This window comes from Salvelinus fontinalis, chromosome 14 (genome assembly GCF_029448725.1).
Source record: "Salvelinus fontinalis isolate EN_2023a chromosome 14, ASM2944872v1, whole genome shotgun sequence".
NCBI lineage: Eukaryota > Metazoa > Chordata > Actinopteri > Salmoniformes > Salmonidae > Salvelinus > Salvelinus fontinalis.
Genome location: NC_074678.1, coordinates 9,804,651 through 9,817,990, shown reverse-complemented (window position 1 = coordinate 9,817,990; position 13,340 = coordinate 9,804,651). Strand labels below are relative to the sequence as shown.

The following is a 13,340-nucleotide window of genomic DNA, read 5'->3' as shown; positions in this document are numbered from 1 at the left end:
AACCACCTCTAACCACCTTTAACAATCTCTAACCATTTAACCACCTTTAACAATCTCTAACCATCTAACCACCTTTAACAATCTCTAACCACCTCTAACCACCTTTAACAATCTCTAACCATTTAACCACCTTTAACAATCTCTAACCATTTAACCACCTTTAACAATCTCTAACCATTTAACCACCTTTAACAATCTCTAACCATCTAACCACCTCTAACCACCTTTAACAATCTCTAACCATCTAACCACCTTTAACAATCTCTAACCATTTAACCACCTTTAACAATCTCTAACCATCTAACCACCTTTAACAATCTCTAACCACCTCTAACCACCTTTAACAATCTCTAACCATTTAACCACCTTTAACAATCTCTAACCATCTAACCACCTTTAACAATCTCTAACCACCTCTAACCACCTTTAACAATCTCTAACCATTTAACCACCTCTAACCACCTTTAACAATCTCTAACCACCTCTAACCACCTTTAACAATCTCTAACCATTTAACCACCTTTAACAATCTCTAACCATTTAACCACCTCTAACCACCTTTAACAATCTCTAACCATTTAACCACCTCTAACCACCTTTAACAATCTCTAACCATTTAACCACCTCTAACCACCTTTAACAATCTCTAACCATTTAACCACCTCTAACCACCTTTAACAATCTCTAACCATCTAACCACCTTTAACAATCTCTAACCATTTAACCACCTCTAACCACCTTTAACAATCTCTAACCATTTAACCACCTCTAACCATCTCTAACCATCTAACCATCTAACCACCTCTAACCATCTCTAATCATCTAACCATCTCTGACCATCTCTAACCACCTCAAACCACCTTTAACAATCTCTAACCATTTAACCACCTTTAACAATCTCTAACCATCTAACCACCTCTAACCACCTTTAACAATCTCTAACCATCTAACCACCTTTAACAATCTCTAACCATTTAACCACCTTTAACAATCTCTAACCATCTAACCACCTTTAACAATCTCTAACCACCTCTAACCACCTTTAACAATCTCTAACCATTTAACCACCTTTAACAATCTCTAACCATTTAACCACCTTTAACAATCTCTAACCATCTAACCACCTTTAACAATCTCTAACCATCTAACCACCTTTAACAATCTCTAACCATTTAACCACCTTTAACAATCTCTAATCATTTAACCACCTTTAACAATCTCTAACCATCTAACCACCTTTAACAATCTCTAACCACCTCTAACCACCTTTAACAATCTCTAACCATTTAACCACCTTTAACAATCTCTAACCATCTAACCACCTTTAACAATCTCTAACCACCTCTAACCACCTTTAACAATCTCTAACCATTTAACCACCTCTAACCACCTTTAACAATCTCTAACCACCTCTAACCACCTTTAACAATCTCTAACCATTTAACCACCTTTAACAATCTCTAACCATTTAACCACCTCTAACCACCTTTAACAATCTCTAACCATCTAACCACCTTTAACAATCTCTAACCACCTCTAACCACCTTTAACAATCTCTAACCATTTAACCACCTTTAACAATCTCTAACCATCTAACCACCTTTAACAATCTCTAACCATCTAACCACCTTTAACAATCTCTAACCACCTCTAACCACCTTTAACAATCTCTAACCATTTAACCACCTTTAACAATCTCTAACCATTTAACCACCTTTAACAATCTCTAACCATCTAACCACCTCTAACCACCTTTAACAATCTCTAACCATCTAACCACCTTTAACAATCTCTAACCATTTAACCACCTTTAACAATCTCTAACCATCTAACCACCTTTAACAATCTCTAACCACCTCTAACCACCTTTAACAATCTCTAACCATTTAACCACCTTTAACAATCTCTAACCATCTAACCACCTTTAACAATCTCTAACCATTTAACCACCTTTAACAATCTCTAACCATCTAACCACCTTTAACAATCTCTAACCACCTCTAACCACCTTTAACAATCTCTAACCATCTAACCACCTTTAACAATCTCTAACCATTTAACCACCTTTAACAATCTCTAACCATTTAACCACCTTTAACAATCTCTAACCATCTAACCACCTCTAACCATCTCTAACCATCTCTGACCATCTAACCATATCTAATCATCTAACCACCTCTAACCATCTCTAACCATCTAACCATCTCTAATCATCTAACCATCTCTAATCATCTAACCATCTCTAATCATCTAACCATCTCTGACCATCTCTAACCACCTCTAACCATCTCTGACCATCTCTAACCATCTCTGACCATCTCTAACCACCTCTAACCATCTCTAACCACCTTTAACAATCTCTAACCACCTCTAACCACCTTTAACAATCTCTAACCATCTAACCACCTTTAACAATCTCTAACCATCTAACCACCTTTAACCATCAGACCATCTCTAACCATCATTAACCACCTCTAACCATCTCTAACCATATCTAACCATATCTAACCACCTAACCATCTGACCATCTAACCATATCTAACCATCTCTAACCATCTCTAACCATCTCTGACCATCTGACCATCTCTAACCATCATTAACCACCTCTAACCATCTCTAACCATATCTAACCATCTCTAACCATCTCTAACCATCTCTGACCATCTAACCATATCTAACCATCTCTAACCATCTCTGACCATCTAACCATCTAACCACCTCTTTTCTGATCTCTCCCTCCTACTTGCTTATTTTTACGCAATACAACACCATCTATCCCACACTACTGTTCTTTATCCGACACTACTGTTCATTATCCCACACTACTGTTCTTTATCCCACACTACTGTTCTTTATCCGACACTACTGTTCATTATCCCACACTACTGTTCTTTATCCCACACTACTGTTCTTTATCCCACACTACTGTTCTTTATCCCACACTACTGTTCATTATCCCACACTACTGTTCTTTATCCCACACTACTGTTCATTATCCCACACTACTGTTCTTTATCCCACACTACTGTTCTTTATCCCACACTACTGTTCATTATCCCACACTACTGTTCATTATCCCACACTACTGTTCATTATCCCACACTACTGTTCATTATCCCACACTACTGTTCTTTATCCCACACTACTGTTCTTTATCCCACACTACTGTTCATTATCCCACACTACTGTTCATTATCCCACACTACTGTTCATTATCCCACACTACTGTTCATTATCCCACACTACTGTTCATTATCCCACACTACTGTTCTTTATCCCACACTACTGTTCTTTATCCCACACTACTGTTCATTATCCCACACTACTGTTCATTATCCCACACTACTGTTCATTATCCCACACTACTGTTCATTATCCCACACTACTGTTCATTATCCCATGCTTTCTTGACGGATTATATGTTAATCTGATAAACAAACCAAAATGATTTACTTGATCTATTCTAGAACTTGGAGCATGAATTTCAGCTCCTTAACAGCCATGTCCAACTCCTCTTTCCTCTCTGCTGTCTCCCTGCCCCCCCCCCTCCCTCCCTGCCTGCTGACTTGCAGCCTCTCCTCATTCCTGTGGAGACATATCTTCTCTAATACCTTTCACAGCCAGCAGCACATATCTTCAGGGTGAGGGGAGAGGCGTGGCGGATATAATAATCAGCTGAGTAAATATCCCGTGTGTGTGTGTGTGTGTGTGTGTGTGTGTGTGTGTGTGTGTGTGTGTGTGTGTGTGTGTGTGTGTGTGTGTGTGTGTGTGTGTGTGTGTGTGTGTGTGTGTGTGTGTGTGTGTGTGTGTGTGTGTGTGTGTGTGATTCTGCCTGCAGACATTGACGAGTGTAAAGACAGACCCTGCCTCAACGGAGCGCTGTGTGTGCAAGGTGTCGACAGCTTCACCTGTGTGTGTGAGAGGGGCTACTCTGGGACTCTGTGTGAGACAGGTGAGTTAGCAGGGGTCCTGGGGTGGGGGGGGGGGGGTCAGGTGTAAGGGATGGTGAGTTAGCAGGGGTCCCGGGGGGGGGGGGTTTCAGGTGTAGGGGGTAGGCATCACTCTCTGCATTCTACATTATAACTCATCAGTCTGGCAGATGTTACTTCCTCCAGAGAGCGTTCCCATGAAGCCAACCTGTGGGGCCTTCTAACGAGGTTTCAGCTGCAAACACATTGGATTTTGTTCTGGTTGTTCTCTCTGGGGGTCACAGAGCGTATGGACCTACAGAAGTTTACTGAACTCAGAGCTGTCTTCAAATGTCCAACTCCTCTTTCCACTCTGTCATTCACTGTCCCCCTCTCCTCTCTTCTCCCCTCTCCCCCCAGTTCTCCCTCTCTTCTCCCCTCTCCCCCCAGTTCTCCCTCTCTTCTCCCCTCTCCCCTCAGTTCCCCCTCTCCCTGTCCCGTCTCCCCTCCCTCTCTGCTGTCTCCCTGTCCCCCCTCCCTTCCCTCTCTGCTGTCTCCCCATCTCCCCTCCCTCTCTGCTGTCTCCCTGTCTCCCTGTCCCTCCTCGCTCCCTCTCTGCTCCTCCTTATCCCACCATGCCTTGACCTTGCTTTCTGAAATGTGTTCCAAATGGCACCCTATTCCCTATGTAGTGCACAGCCCAGGAAACCAGGTCACTACATTCCTATGGGCTATATTCAAAAGTAGTGCACTATGTAGGGAATAGGGTGCCAGCCCGGTGTAACATCCTGGTCTCTCACTAAATGATGGGTTATTGATGAAACAAGAACTGTTGTCCTGAACATATTAGATCCTGTATTAAATCCTGTACATATTAGATCCTGTACATATTAGATCCTGTACATATTAGATCCTGTATTAGATCCTGTACATATTAGATCCTGTATTAGATCCTGTACATATTAGATCCTGTACATATTAGATCCTGTACATATTAGATCCTGTACATATTAGATCCTGTACATATTAGATCCTGTATTAGATAATGTACATATTAGATTCTGTACATATTAGATTCTGTACATATTAGATTCTGTACATATTAGATCCTGTACATATTAGATCCTGTATTAGATCCTGTATTAGATTCTGTACATCTTAGATCCTGTACATATTAGATCCTGTACATATTAGATCCTGTCTTAGATCCTGTACATATTAGATCCTGTACATATTAGATCCTGTACATATTAGATCCTGTCTTAGATCCTGTACATATTAGATCCTGTATTAGATCCTGTACATATTAGATCCTGTACATATTAGATCCTGTACATATTAGATCCTGTACATATTAGATCCTGTCTTAGATCCTGTACATATTAGATCCTGTATTAGATCCTGTACATAATAGATCCTGTACATATTAGATCCTGTACATAATAGATCCTGTACATATTAGATCCTGTATTAGATAATGTACATATTAAAATGTACATGTTATACTGTACTACATAATACTATGTAATACTAATATAATACTGTACTGTATAATACTATATAGTACTATTATATCCTGCTGTACATTTAATTAACTATTGTTTCGACATGAGAGCAGATTGCACCTTAACACCAGCCAGCTGGTAAATTCCCTAATCCAGCTCTGTGTTTTAGGAGATCAACACACAGACAACAAAACACTATGCTGTTCCTCTGTACAAAAGATGAATAGGAGAGGTTCCTTTGACGTGATATTAATTACTAGCTAGAAAATGTCTCTATTCCAAATCCCATTTACACTATATCAACTTCCTTCTTCAATAGTTTCTGAATTTCCCTCTTGACTCCCTCTTGACTCCCTCTTGACTCCCTCTTGACTCCTCTCTTGACTCCCTCTTGACTCCCCTTTGACTCCCTCTTGACTCCCTCTTGACTCCCTCTTGACTCCCTTTGACTCTCTTGACTCCTCTCTTGACTCCTCTCTTGACTCCCCTCTTGACTCCCTTTGACTCCTCTCTTGACTCCCTTTGACTCCCTTTGACTCCTCTCTTGACTCCCTCTTGACTTCAGTTTTCTCTTCAATTTGTGCACCTTGGAGGTAGCGACAGTGTTTCCTTCCCTATTTCATTTCAAATCCCCACATTGATGAATGAGGCATGATGTGTTTGTGTGGATCCGTTCCAGACATGGATGAGTGTGTTTCCCAGCCCTGCCTGAATGGAGGACAGTGTAAAGACCAGGTGAATAGTTACAACTGCACCTGTCCTGTTGCCTTCACCGGGACACGCTGTGAGACGGGTGAGCTACTGATTTAAACTCTCCTTCTTTAAAGGGGAAGTACTATTCAACTGACTCTGACTCCTTCCCAAATGGCTCTATATTCCTTATATAATGCACTCCTTTAAGGGTGTACTGTTGGGACTCACCCTGACTCTGAGTCTGCCAGTGAAGGCCAACCTAGAGAGTATGCTTTTTAACATTTTATTTTAAAAAAAATGTATTTAACTAGGCAAGTCAGTTAAAACTTCTTATGGCTCAAATCCCGTTAACGGGATTGATTTGACAACATAGGGTGAAATGGCAGAGCGCCAATTTTTTTTATTTTTTATTACAAATATTTAACTTTCATACATTCACAAGTGCAATACACCAAATTAATGCTGAACTTCTTGGTAATCTAGCCACCGTATCAGATTTCAAAAGGGCTTTACGGCAAAAAGCAAACCATGCTATTATCTGAGGACAGCACCCCATCAAACAAACACAGACAATCATATTTCATCCCGCCAGGCACGACACAAAACTCAGAAATAACATATAATTCATGCCTTACCTTTGACGAGCTTCTTCGGTTGGCACTCCAATATGTCCCATAAACATCACAAATGGTCCTTTTGTTCGATTAATTCCGTCGCTATATATCCAAAATGTCCCTTTATTTGCCGCGTTTGATCCAGAAAAACAGCGGTTCCAACTCGCGCAACATGACTACAAAATATCTCATAAGTTACCTGTAAACACTGTCCAAACATTTCAAACTACATTCCTAATACAACTTTAGCTATTTTTTTTACGTAAATAATCAATAAAATTTAAGACGGGATAAACTGTGTTCAATACCGGAGGAAAACAAAGTGGAGAGTGCTTTTCAGGTCACGCGCCTCTAACAGTACACTTCACTCGACCCTCGTTCTGAACAGGGCTACTTCATTATTACACAAAGGAAAAACATCAACCAATTTCTAAAGACTGTTGACATCCAGTGGAAGCGATAGGAACTACAAGCAACTGCCTTATAATTCTAGATTCTCAATGAAACCTCATTGAAAAGAGAGTGACATCAATAACAAAAAAAAACCTGGATGGTTTGTCCTCGGGGTTTCCCCTGCCAAATACGTTCTGTTATACTCACAGACATCATTCAAACAGTTTTAGAAACTTCAGAGTGTTTTCTATCCAAATCTACCAATTATATGCATATCATAGCTTCTGGGCCTGAGTAGCAGGCGGTTTACACTTTTCATCCTGACGTGAAAATAGCGCCCCCAAGCCATAAGAAGTTATTGAGAACAAATTCTTATTTACTGTAACAGTCCTGACCTGTTTTATGTTGTTTTTTATGTGTTTATGGTCAGGGCATGTGTTTTGGGTGGGCAGTCTATGTTATCTGTTTCTATGTTGGTTTTGGGTTACCTGGTATGGCTCTTGATTAGAGGCAGGTGGTTTGCGTTTTCCTCTAATTAAGAGTCATATTTAGGTAGGGCGTTCTCACTGTTTGTTGGTGGGTGATTGTCTCCTGTGATGTCTCTCGTGTTCGACGTATATTCACATATGGGACTGTTTGGCTGTTCGTTACGTTTCGATGTCGTCTGTTTCCTGTTCGTGAGTTTACGTTCAGTTATGTAAGTTTATGTTCAGGTTTCGTTCTACGTCGTTTTGTTATTTTGTAAGTTTGTTAAAGTGTTTGTTTTCGTGTTGCCATCTTCATCGTTGTTATAAATAAAAAGATGGCTTATTTCCCGCAAACTGCATTTTGGTCTGAAGATCCTTCTCTCCTCACCTCGTCTGAGGATGAGGAGAGCGACAGCCTTAACAGAATCACCCACCACGCTAAGACCAAGCGGCAAGGGAGAAATAAACGGAGTAAGGGACAGGAGAAGAAGGAGCAATGGACATGGGACGATTTATTGGATGGAAAAGGTGTCTACACATGGGAGGAGATCCTGGCTGGTAGAGATCGCCTCCCATGGGAACAGCTGGAGGCACTGAGGAGAGCAGAGGCTACCGGAGAGAGGAACCGGAGCTATGAGGGAACGCGTCTGGCACGGAAGCCAAAACAGCCCGTAAGTAATTCCCAAAAATTTCTTGGGGGGGGGGCTAGGAGGTAGTGGGCCAAGGGCAGGTAGGAGACCTGCGCCCACTTCCCAGGCTTACCGTGGAGAGCGGGAGTACGGGCAGGCGCCGTGTTACGCAGTAGAGCGCACGGTGTCTCCTGTACGAGTGCATAGCCCAGTGCGGGTTATTCCACCTCCCCGCACTGGTAGGGCTAGATTGGGTATTGAGCCTGGTGTCATGAGGCCGGCTCAACGCGTCTGGTCTCCAGTGCGTCTCCTCGGGCCGGCATACATGGCACCGGCCTTACGCATGGTTTCCCCGGTTCGCCTACATAGGCCGGTGCGGGTTATTCCACCTCCCCGCACTGGTCGGGCAACCGGGAGCATTCAACCAGGTAAGGTCGGGCAGGCTCAATGCTCAAGAGAGCCAGTACGCCTCCACGGTCCGGTATTTCCGGCACCACCTCCCCGCCCCAGCCTAGTACCTACAGTGTCTACACTACGCACTAGGCTACCAGTGCGTATCCTGAGCCCTGTTCCTCCTCCACGCACTCTCCCTGTAGTGCGTGTATCTAGCCCGGTGCCTCCAGTTCCGGCACCACGCACTAAGCCACCTGTGCGTCTCCAGAGCCCTGAACACACTGTATCTTCTCCCCCTACTAATCCTGATGTGCTTGTCCTCAGCCCGGTGTCACCAGTGCCGGTACCTCGCATCAGGGATAGAGTAGGCTTTGAGAGTACAGTGTGCCCTGTTCCTGCTCCCCGCACTAGTAGGAAGGTGCTTATCATTAGCACGGTGCCTCCAGTTCCGGCACCACGCACCAGGTCTACAGTGCGCCGTATCCGGCCAGAGCCATCCGTCTCACCAGCGCCATCTGAGCCATCCGTCTCCCCAGCGCCATCTGAGTCATCCGTCTGCCAGGAGCCTGCAAAGCCGCCCGTCTGCCATGAGCCTGCAAAGCCGCCCGTCTGCCATGAGCCTACAGAGCCATCCGCCAGACAGGAGCCGCTAGAGCCGTCAGCCAGACAGGAGCCGCTAGAGCCGCCCGCCAGACAGGATCTGCCAGAGCCGCCAACCAGACAGGATCTGCCAGAGCCGCCAACCAGACAGGATCTGCCAGAGCCGTCAACCAGACAGGATCTGCCAGAGCCGCCAACCAGACAGGATCTGCCAGAGCCGCCAACCAGACAGGATCTGCCAGAGCCGCCAGCGAGCCATGAGCAGCCAGAGCCGTCAGAGAGCCATGAGCAGCCAGAGCCGTCAGAGAGCCATGAGCAGCCAGAGCCGTCAGAGAGCCATGAGCAGCCAGAGCCGTTAGAGAGCCATGAGCAGCCAGAGCCGTCAGAGAGCCATGAGCAGCCAGAGCCGTCAGAGAGCCATGAGCAGCCGGAGCCGTCAGAGAGCCATGAGCGTCGAGAGCCGTCAGCCTGCCATGAGCGTCGAGAGCCGTCAGCCTGCCATGAGCGTCGAGAGCCGTCAGCCTGCCATGAGCGTCGAGAGCCGTCAGCCTGCCATGAGCGTCGAGAGCCGTCAGCCTGCCATGAGCGTAGAGAGCCGTCAGCCTGCCATGAGCGTAGAGAGCCGTCAGTCTGCCATGAGCGTCGAGAGCCGTCAGCCTGCATGGACCTGCCAGAGCCGTCCAGCCAGGACCTGCCAGAGCCGTCCAAACAGGACCTGCCAGAGTCCTTCAGCCGGGATCTGCCCCTTGTCCCGGTGCTGCCCCTTGTCCCGGTGCTGCCCCTTGTCCCGGTGCTGCCCCTTGTCCCGGTGCTGCCCCTTGTCCCGGTGCTGCCCCTTGTCCCGGTGATGCCCCTTGTCCCGGTGCTGCCCCTTGTCCCGGTGCTGCCCCTTGTCCCGGTGCTGCCCCTTGTCCCGGTGCTGCCCCTTATTCCGGTGCTGGTCCTTATCCTGGTGCTGCCCCTTGTTCCGGTGCTGCCCCTTGTCCCGGTGCTGCCCCTTGTCCCGGTGCTGGCCGTTTATTTAGGGGAAGGTAGTTTTAGGGTGGTCAGTGGAAGGGGTAGACAGAAGAGGGGAGTGACTATGGTGGTGTGGGGAGAGCGTCCTGAGCCGGAGCCACCACCGTGGTCAACTGCCCACCCAGACCCTCCCCTGGACTTTGTGCTGGTGCGCTCGGCGTTCGCACCTTGAGGGGGGGGGGTTCTGTAACAGTCCTGACCTGTTTTATGTTGTTTTTTATGTGTTTATGGTCAGGGCATGTGTTTTGGGTGGGCAGTCTATGTTATCTGTTTCTATGTTGGTTTTGGGTTACCTGGTATGGCTCTTGATTAGAGGCAGGTGGTTTGCGTTTTCCTCTAATTAAGAGTCATATTTAGGTAGGGCGTTCTCACTGTTTGTTGGTGGGTGATTGTCTCCTGTGATGTCTCTCGTGTTCGACGTATATTCACATATGGGACTGTTTGGCTGTTCGTTACGTTTCGATGTCGTCTGTTTCCTGTTCGTGAGTTTACGTTCAGTTATGTAAGTTTATGTTCAGGTTTCGTTCTACGTCGTTTTGTTATTTTGTAAGTTTGTTAAAGTGTTTGTTTTCGTGTTGCCATCTTCATCGTTGTTATAAATAAAAAGATGGCTTATTTCCCGCAAACTGCATTTTGGTCTGAAGATCCTTCTCTCCTCACCTCGTCTGAGGATGAGGAGAGCGACAGCCTTAACATTTACAATGACAGCCCAACAACACTGGGCCAGTTGTACGCCGCCCTATAGGACTCCCAATCACAGCCAGATGTGATGCAGCCTGGATTCAAACCAGGGACCGTAGTGACGCCTCTTGCACTGAGATGCAGTACTTTAGACCGCTGCGCCCCTCGGGAGTAGACATGGGGTCCTATGGGTCCTGGTCAAAATCAGTGCACTTTATAGTGTCAGGGGTTCTCAAAGTGGGGTCCGCAGCCAGATAAAACAATTATACTAATTATATATACACGTTTTGTTTTAAATTAATATTACTGACAACAGATTAAACAACTTTTGGTCAAGGGATCTGTGGAATAAGTGTAAAGTGTGTAATACAATAGAAATACAATACAGGCTCACAGGGATATATCCACAGTACTCTACCAATTATTAATAAAAATTCAACTCAGTACTCTTCCCCAAAATGTTAAAAAAAAAATTTTTACATAAATGCACTGTAATTTAAGCTAATTATGTCTCTGCCTCATGGCAAAATGTGTAGATTTGCAGGATATTACCTTTAAAACTGCAACATTTTCTCTCCAATACCAAGAGGCGGTATTTTAAATGTTCTTTCCCAGAGACTTGGTTCATCTAGCACTGCAGACGTTATAGAAAAAGGCCTTGAAGTCTACTTTTAACACTCGAGTTGTGTTCTGATTACGAGGGGGGGGGGTCACTGATGAATTTGCTATCACCAATGGTGAATTTGTATCTGGCCCCAAAAAGTTTGAGAACCCCTGGTATGGAGAATAGGGTGGCATTTGGAACACATCATGACTAATCCTGCCAGTTAGCGCCAACTAGACCGGTTTCTCTTCCTCTCTCACTCTGTTTTAATTTCCTCTCGTGTTTAGAACGACGGTTCGTGATAGAAAATGTTACCAATCGGCGGCCGGCAAGTTCTACTTCCCGCTCTCTGTTTGGCTTCCTGTAATAGATTTAAATGTTTTTCCTTCACTGAGACAGCAAGGCAAGAAACAAAACCTGACGAACCTCACTCTGGGAGGATGAGATGGGTGAGGTTCTGTCACAAAATGGCAACCTATTCCCTTTATAGGTCACTACTTTTAACCAGAGCATTGTTAGTGCACTACAAAGGGAATAGGGTGCCATTTGGGAGCACAGTGAGCGTGGCTAGGAGCACCGTGAGCGTGGTTAGGAGCACCGTGAGCGTGGTTAGGAGCCCCGTGAGCGTGGTTAGGAGCCCCGTGAGCGTGATTAGGAGCACCGTGAGCGTGGTTAGGAGCACCGTGAGCGTGGTTAGGAGCACCGTGAGCGTGACTAGGAGCACCGTGAGCGTGGCTAGGAGCACCGTGAACGTGGCTAGAAGCACCGTGAGCGTGGCTAGGAGCACCGTGAGCGTGGTTAGGAGCACCGTGAGCGTGGTTAGGAGCACCGTGAGCGTGGCTAGGAGCACCGTGAGCGTGGTTAGGAGCACCGTGAGCGTGGCTAGGATCACCGTGAGCATGGCTAGGAGCACCGTGAGCGTGGTTAGGAGCTCTGTGTCAGAGTGACCTGATGGTTTGTTTAAAATATTTTTTTACAGGCGTCTCCTGTTTTCACAGCCTCGGCAACGGTGTGGTTAGCTAATGGCTGAGAGCAGAGGCCTGGGCTCTAGGCTTCTCCGCGAAAGAGCAACAACACAAAACAGAGAGAATGAAAGAGCTCCCTTTGTGTAATATTGACGTTGTGTCGTAGTAGTATGTGAGGCATTTTCTCCTTGCCTGAATAATTATTAGACTCGACATTTTCCCGCTAGAAACGCCCTGAATCCTTTTTGAATTTTTCTTTCATAGAGTTGGTGGTGGTCCAGGTGGAGTCATCATCGACTCCTCAAACTGAAAATCTAACAGGTAAAAGCTGTAATAACAGGAACCATGTATTTCTCAAATGAGAGGGAATCCCTTTTCTTAACCCTTTTTTATTGCAAACACTTGTTTTCTTACAAAGTCCAGTACTTGCCTGTTCCCCATGTGTGTTTTTTGTTTTATTTATGTTTTGCATCACACACTGTCTTGCCCTGGCAGCCCTGGTATAGGCATTTTAACCCACATCAGCTGCTATAAATCTGTGTCCAGCCACATCCTAAAACGTCTGTCTTTGTCCTCTGTCTTGCAGTGTCTTGTAAAGGGGAGGGCTGTGGGAACCATTCGACCTGTGAATACATCGGCCCAGGGAACTACAACTGTACCTGCGTCCAGGGTTTCTATGGTGACAACTGTGAAGGTAGATACCGAAGCCAAAGCCTCAGCTACAGATGTTGGATCTTAATTTGACCAGTATTGTCACAGCAAAATAAAAGTTTAGTAGTGGACCAGAGTCTGCTCTAGCTGAAGACAGTAGGACAGGAAGCTATAGACAGGTAGTGGACCAGAGTCTACTCTAGCTGAAGACAGATGGACA

The 13,340-nt window shown here is 45.4% G+C and overlaps 1 protein-coding gene across 2 annotated transcripts in view; it reads left to right on the top strand.

The window, feature by feature from the left end:
• Nucleotides 1-13,340, top strand: part of sned1 (sushi, nidogen and EGF-like domains 1) — a 151,847-nt gene that overhangs the window by 77,556 nt on the left and 60,951 nt on the right. For both annotated transcript variants that reach the window (XM_055943922.1, XM_055943923.1), the window contains exons 7-10: nucleotides 3,839-3,952; nucleotides 6,093-6,206; nucleotides 12,734-12,790; nucleotides 13,056-13,163. In XM_055943922.1, the coding sequence (XP_055799897.1) occupies nucleotides 3,839-3,952; nucleotides 6,093-6,206; nucleotides 12,734-12,790; nucleotides 13,056-13,163 (393 nt within the window). The remainder of the gene's footprint in view (nucleotides 1-3,838; nucleotides 3,953-6,092; nucleotides 6,207-12,733; nucleotides 12,791-13,055; nucleotides 13,164-13,340) is intronic.